At 54.5% G+C, this 7500-nt stretch overlaps 1 protein-coding gene across 1 annotated transcript in view; it reads left to right on the top strand.

Moving 5' to 3' along the window:
- Positions 1–7500, top strand: part of LOC110517586 (stromal membrane-associated protein 2) — a 55512-nt gene that overhangs the window by 30047 nt on the left and 17965 nt on the right. Inside the window, exon 2 of the mRNA XM_036953659.2 lies at positions 4299–4432. Coding sequence (XP_036809554.2) covers positions 4299–4432 — 134 coding nt within the window. The remainder of the gene's footprint in view (positions 1–4298; positions 4433–7500) is intronic.

The following is a 7500-nucleotide window of genomic DNA, read 5'->3' as shown; positions in this document are numbered from 1 at the left end:
CATAGACTGCCCACCCAACTCACGCCCTGACCATACTAAATAAATACAAAACAACAGAAATAGAGGTCAGAACGTGACAGTACCCCCCCCCAAAGGTGCGGACTCCGGCCGCAAAACCTTGACCTATAGGGGAGGGTCTGGGTGGGCGTCTGTCCGCGGTGGCGGCTCTGGCGCGGGACGCGGACCCCACTTCACCATTGTCTTAGTCCGCCTTATTGTCCGCCTCCCTGGCTTACTCACCATGGCCACCCCTCTCAATGACCCCACTGGACAGAGGGGCTGCTCGGGACAGAGGGGCAGTTCGGGACAGAGGTGAAACAGCTGCTCGGGACAGAGGGACAACTGCTCGGGACAGAGGGACAACTGCTCGGGACAGAGGGGCGATAGCAGCTCGGGACAGAGGGGCGATAGCTGCTCGGGACAGAGGGGCGATAGCTGCTCGGGACAGAGGGGCAGCTGCTCGGGACAGAGGGACAGCTGCTCGGGACAGAGGGACAGCTGCTCGGGACAGAGGGACAGCTGCTCGGGACAGAGGGACAGCTGCTCGGGACAGAGGGGCGGCAGCAGCTTGGGACAGAGGGGCGGCAGCTGCTCTGGACAGAGGGGCAGCTGCTCGGGCGGCCCCTGGCTGACTGACGGCACTGGCGGCCCCTGGCTTACTGGCGGCCCCTGGCTGACTGGCGGCCCCTGGCTGACTGGCGGCACTGGCGGCCCCTGGCTGACTGGCGGCACTGGCGGCCCCTGGCTGACTGGCGGCACTGGCGGCCCCTGGCTGACTGGCGGCACTGGCGGCCCCTGGCTGACTGGCGGCACTGGCGGCCCCTGGCTGACTGGCGGCACTGGCGGCCCCTGGCTGACTGGCGGCCCCTGGCTGACTGGCGGCACTGGCGGCCCCTGGCTGACGGGCGGCACTGGCGGCCCCTGGCTGACGGGCGGCACTGGCGGCTCCTGGCTGACTGGCGGCACTGGCGGCCCCTGGCTGACGGGCGGCACTGGCGGCCCCTGGCAGACGGGCGGCACTGGCGGCTCCTGGCAGACGGGCGGCACTGGCGGCTCCTGGCAGACGGGCGGCACTGGCGGCTCCTGGCAGACGGGCGGCGCTGGCGGCGCTGGGCAGACGGACGGCGCTGGCGGCGCTGGGCAGACGGACGGCGCTGGCGCCGCTGGGCAGACGGGCGGCGTTGGCGGCGCTGGGCAGACGGGAGGCTCAGCTGGTGCTGGGCAGACGGGAAGCTCAGCTGGCGCTGGGCAGACGGGAAGCTCAGCTGGCGCTGGGCAGACGGGAAGCTCCGGCAACGCTGGAGAAGAGGAAGGCCCTGGTAGCGCCGGAGAGGCGGGAGACTCCGGCAGCGGCGCCGGACAGGCGGGAGGCTCCGGCAGCGGCGCCGGACAGGCGGGAGGCTCCGGCAGCGGCGCCGGACAGGCGGGAGGCTCCGGCAGCGGCGCCGGACAGGCGGGAGGCTCCGGCAGCGGCGCCGGACAGGCGGGAGGCTCCGGCAGCGGCGCCGGACAGGCGGGAGGCTCCGGCAGCGGCGCCGGACAGGCGGGAGGCTCCGGCAGAGGCGCCGGACAGGCGGGAGGCTCCGGCAGAGGCGCCGGACAGGCGGGAGGCTCCGGCAGAGGCGCCGGACAGGCGGGAGGCTCCGGCAGAGGCGCCGGACAGGCGGGAGGCTCCGGCAGAGGCGCCGGACAGGCGGGAGGCTCCGGCAGCGGCGCCGGACAGGCGGGAGGCTCCGGCAGCGGCGCCGGACAGGCGGGAGGCTCCGGCAGCGGCGCCGGACAGGCGGGAGGCTCCGGCAGAGGCGCCGGACAGGCGGGAGACTCCGGCAGAGGCGCCGGACAGGCGGGAGACTCCGGCAGAGGCGCCGGACAGGCGGGAGACTCCGGCAGAGGCGCCGGACAGGCGGGAGACTCCGGCAGAGGCGCCGGACAGGCGGGAGACTCCGGCAGCGCTGGACAGGAGGAAGCCCCTGTAAGGATGGGCCGGAGAGACAGCCTGGTACGGGGGGCTGCCACCGGAGGGCTGGTGCGTGGAGGTGGTGACGGATAGACCGGACCGTGAAGGCGTACTGGAGATCTTGAGAGCAGGGCTGGCACCAACCGCCCTGGCTGGATCTTCACCCTAGCCCGGCAGATGTGGGGAGCTGGGATGTAGCGCACCGGGCTAAGCACGCGTACTGGGGACACCGTGCGCACAACTGCATAACACGGTGCCTGACCAGCACCACACCCGCCACAGTTAGCACTGCTAGGAGCACTGTAGTGCTGAGATGGCACAGGACGTGCAAGGCTAGGGAGATGCACAGGAGGCCTGGTGCGTGAGGCTGGCACAGTCTTCACCAGACCCCTCGCTCGTACCTCAGGATGAGTATGGAGAGCTGACCCCGGTGCCATTAAATCCCTGACACGCTCCGTCGGGCGAATGTCGTGCCTCATGCACCAAACCAGCAAGTCCCTCATATCACTCTCCTCCAATTTCCCCATTAACTCCTTCACAGTCTCTGCTTCGCTCACCTCCAACACCAGCTCTGGTTCTGAGCTCCTCCTTGGCTCCTCACGATAAACGGGGGGAGTTGGCTCAGGTCTGACTCCTGACTCTGCCACACTCCCCCTGTGCCCCCCCCCCCAATAAATTTTTGGGGGTGACTCTCGGGCTTCCATCCGCTCTGCCGTGCTAGTTCCTCATAATGCCGCCTCTCTGCTTTTGCTGCCTCCAGCTCGGCCTTGGGGCGGCAATATTCTCCTGGCTCTGCCCAGGGTCCTTTCCCGTCTAGAATCTCCTCCCAAGTCCATCTCTCCAAGTAGTGCAGCCTCTCCCACTGCTGATTTTGCTGCTGCTGCTGTTGCTCCTGCTGCACCAGTCGCTTCTCCTGCTGCTGCTGCTGTTGCTCCTCCTGCTGCTGCCTTTGCTGCTGCTGCTGTTGCTCCTGCTGCACCAGTCGCTTCTCCTGCTGCTGCTGCTGTTGCTCCTCCTGCTGCTGCCTTTGCTGCTGCTGCTGTTGCTGCAGCTGCACCAGTCGCTTCTCCTGCTGCTGCTGTTGCTGCAGCCTCTGTTTACCACGCCGCTTGGTCCTTGGTAGGTGGGTGATTCTGTAAGGGCGTTCGTCTGTAGGAGGAAGAGAAGCGGACCAAAGCGCAGCGGTTATTCATGTTTTAATAAATCACTACACATGAACAAACTAACAAAAACAAGAAATGTGAAAACGCAAAACAGTCCTATCCTGTGACAACAAACACAGTGACAGGAACAATCACCCACAAACACACAGTGAAACCCAGGCTACCTAAGTATGATTCTCAATCAGAGACAACTAATGACACCTGCCTCTGATTGAGAACCATACTAGGCCGAAAACATAGAAATGCCCCAAAACATAGAAAAACAAACATAGACTGCCCACCCAACTCACGCCCTGACCATACTAAATAAATACAAAACAACAGAAATAGAGGTCAGAACGTGACAAGTCTGCTGTTAATAATAATGCAGAGGATTTTCCCAAGGTTATTGGGGTCAAATTTGTCTCCACTTTTGTGGATTGGGTGTGATCAGTCCTTGGTGCCAAATATTGGGGAAGATGTATTTGATCATTTCATTAAGGATGCCATCAACACCACAGGCCTTTTTGGGTTGGAGGGTTTTTATTTTGTCCTGTAGTTCATTCAAGGTAATTGGAGAATCCAGTGGGTTCTGGTAGTCTTTAATAGTTGATTCTAAGATTTGTATTTGACCCTGTATATGGTTTTGCTCTTTATTCTTTGTTATAGAGCCAAAAAGATTGGAGAAGTGGTTTACCCATACATCTCTATTTTGGATAGATAATTCTTTGTGTTGTTGTTTGTTTAGTGTTTTCCAATTTTCCCAGAAGTGGTTAGAGTCTATGGATTCTTCATTTGCATTGAGCTGATTTCTGACGTGCTGTTCCTTCTTTTTCCGTAGTTTATTTCTGTATTGTTTTAGTGATTCACCATAGTGAAGGCGTAGACTCAGGTTTTCCGGGTCTCTATGTTTTTGGTTGGACAGGTTTCTCAATTTCTTTCTTAGATTTTTGCATTCCTCATAAAACCATTTGTCTCTCTCTTTCTCTCTCTCTCTCTCTTTCTCTCTCTGTTTCTTTCTATCTTTCTCTCTCTCCTCTCTCTCTCTCTCTCTCTCTCTCTCTACGCATTCTCTATCTACCCTCTCTCTCTCTCTCCATCCACCCCCTCTCTCTCAACCCTCTCTCTCTCTACTCATGATCTCTCTCAACCCTCTCTCTCTCTCCACCCCCTCTCTCTCTACCCTCTCTTTCTTTCAGGTCCCAGATGGGCGTCTTGGAACCTGGGTATATTCATCTGTATCCGCTGTGCTGGGATCCACAGGAACCTGGGCGTCCACATCTCCAGGGTCAAGTCTGTCAACCTGGACCAATGGACACAGGAACAGATACAGGTCGGAGGTCAAACTGGTCATTGTGATCATTTACTAGAGTGAATTTCACAAAAGGTGTGTGTGTGTGTGTGTGTGTGTGGGTAGAGTCTAGTGTGTGTGTGGGTAGAGTCTAGTGTGTGTGTGGGTAGAGTCTAGTCAGTGTGTGGGTAGAGTCTAGTCAGTGTGTGGGTAGAGTATAGTGTGTGTGTGGGTAGAGTCTAGTGTGTGTGTGGGTAGAGTATAGTGTGTGTGTGGGTAGAGTCTAGTCAGTGTGTGGGTAGAGTATAGTGTGTGTGTGGGTAGAGTATAGTGTGTGTGTGGGTAGAGTATAGTGTGTGTGTGGGTAGAGTCTAGTCAGTGTGTGGGTAGAGTCTAGTGTGTGTGTGGGTAGAGTCTAGTCAGTGTGTGGGTAGAGTCTAGTCAGTGTGTGGGTAGAGTCTAGTCAGTGTGTGGGTAGAGTCTAGTCGGTGTGTGGGTAGAGTCTAGTCGGTGTGTGGGCAGAGTCTAGTCAGTGTGTGTGGGTAGAGTCTAGTGAATGTGTAGAGTCTAGATAGTGTGTGGGTAGAGTCTAGATAGTGTGTGGGTAGAGTCTAGATAGTGTGTGGGTAGGGTCTAGATAGTGTGTGGGTAGAGTCTAGTGTGTGTGTGGGTAGAGTCTAGTGAGTCTGTGGGTAGAGTCTAGACAGTGTGTGTGTGTAGAGTCTAGTGTGTGTGGGTAGAGTCTAGTGATTTGTGTGGGTAGAGTCTAGATAGTGTGTGGGTAGAGTCTAGTCAGTGTGTGGGTAGAGTCTAGTCAGTGTGTGGGTGGAGTCTATTGAGTGTGTCTGTGGGTCGAGTCTAGATAATGTGTTGGTAGAGTATAGTGAGTGTGTGGGTAGAGTCTTGTCAGTGTGTGGGTAGAACATAGTGTGTGGGTAGAGTCTAGTGAGTGTGTGGGTAGAGTCTAGATAGTGTGTGGGTAGAGTCTAGTGAGTGTGTGGGTAGAGTCTTGTCAGTGTGTGGGTAAAGTCTAACTAGTCTGTGGGTAGAGTCTAGTGAGTGTGTGCGTGGGTAGAGTCTAGATACTGTGTGGGTAGAGTCCAGATAGTGTGTGGGTGGAGTCTAGCTAGTGTGTGTGTGGGTAGAGTCTAGTCAGTGTGTGGGTAGAGTCTAGTCAGTGTGTGGGTAGAGTCTAGTCAGTGTGTGGGTAGTGTCTAGTCAGTGTGTGTTTAGAGTCTAGTCAGTCTGTGGGTAGAGTCTAGTCAGTGTGTGGGTAGAGTCTAGTGAGTGTGTGGGTAGAGTCTAGTGAGTGTGTGGGTAGAGTCTAGTGAGTGTGTGGGTAGAGTCTAGTGAGTGTGTGGGTAGAGTCTAGTGAGTGTGTGGGTAGAGTCTAGTGAGTGTGTGGGTAGAGTCTAGTGAGTGTGTGGGTAGAGTCTAGTGAGTGTGTGTGGGTAGAGTCTAGTGAGTGTGGGTCGGTAGAGGCCAGTGAGTGTGTGGGTAGAGTCTAGTGAGTGTGTGGGTAGAGTCTAGCTTGTGTGTGGGTAGAGTCTAGCTAGTGTGTGGGTAAAGTCTAGTCAGTGTGTGGGTAGAGTCAGTGTGTGGGTATAGTCTAGTGAGTGTTTTGGTAGAGTCTAGTTAGTCTGTGGGTAGATTCTAGCTAGTGTGTGGGTAGAGCCTAGTGAGTGTTTGTGTGTGGTTAGAGTCTAGTGTGTGTGTGGGTAGAGTCTTGTCATTGTGTGGGTCGAGTCTAGTGTGTGTGTGTTTAGAGTCTAGTCAGTGTGTGGGTAGAGTCTAGTGAGTGTGTGGGTAGAGTCTAGTGAGTGTGTGGGTAGAGTCTAGTGAGTGTGTGGGTAGAGTCTAGTGAGTGTGTGGGTAGAGTCTAGTGAGTGTGTGGGTAGAGTCTAGTGAGTGTGTGGGTAGAGTCTAGTGAGTGTGGGTATAGTCTAGTGGGTGTGTGGGTAGATTCTAGCTGGTGGTTGGTTAGAGTCTATTGAGTGCGTGTGTGGGTCGAGTCTAGATAATGTGTTGGTAGAGTATAGTGAATGTGTGGGTAGAGTCTAGTGGGTGTGGGTATAGTCCAGTCGGTGTGTGGGTGGAGTCCAGTCGGTGTGTGGGTGGAGTCCAGTCGGTGTGTGGGTGGAGTCCAGTCGGTGTGTGGGTGGAGTCCAGTCGGTGTGTGGGTGGAGTCCAGTCGGTGTGTGGGTGGAGTCCAGTCGGTGTGTGGGTAGAGTCCAGTCGGTGTGTGGGTAGAGTCCAGTCGGTGTGTGGGTAGAGTCCAGTCGGTGTGCGGGTAGAGTTTTGTGTGGAGTTATTTTTACTTACTAATGTCTAATTGTGTGTTTGGTAGACAAAGGTGTCAATGCATATGGGTGAGGGAATTCAGGGCATTTAAAGCAGAGATCTTCATGCTTCTGCCAAAACTGACATCGTTTCTTCCTCCCTTTGGAGATTTAGATAATTAAACAGTATTTTAGGAACTGCAGATTTCTGCCTGTTTTTACGCATCAATATGCCGTGTTGTCTTCTGTAGATTTCGCTATTGTGCCCTTGTTGACAGTCTGTTTGATTAAAAAGCTATTTTTGTTTTTGTTTGTAGTGAGTCTCTTTTAGGACGTCGGATCAATCAGTTGCCACTTCAGTCTTCTAGACAGTGTAGTCGTGTATAGTTTTAGTGCCCTCCCTTGTCCTCTGGTAGGATGACTACAGATGTGTCATTCTGGAGATTTAAGGGCTTGTTTCTCTGAGCGGGTGAAGTTATTTCTGACATTTCCTATTGATGTGTATTTAAACACCAGTCTGTAGCAGGTATCCACCTCTGCACTTATATATTCACTTCTATTTATGAAATATTACTGTCCTTTTGTTATTTTATTATTTTTGTATGTGTGATATTTTAACTTAATTAAATTGACTTATATTGTATGGTGTTTCTATTCCAATAAAAATTGAAAATACATTTGACTATGTTTTGTCCACCTAAAAGATCCATTAATACATTTTTACACAGTTCTTCCAAACAGAAGCAACATATCAGAATATACACTAGATACTAGGACTACTGTGGGTTTGGTAGGATAAATAATTACAACTTAATAGGCCTAATGAAGTAA

The sequence above is a fragment of the Oncorhynchus mykiss genome, chromosome 18, assembly GCF_057628025.1.
Source record: "Oncorhynchus mykiss isolate SJ-2025 chromosome 18, ASM5762802v1, whole genome shotgun sequence".
Classification (NCBI taxonomy): Eukaryota; Metazoa; Chordata; class Actinopteri; order Salmoniformes; family Salmonidae; genus Oncorhynchus; species Oncorhynchus mykiss.
Note: the sequence above shows the minus strand (reverse complement) of the source record. Positions and strands in the feature narration are given on the sequence as shown.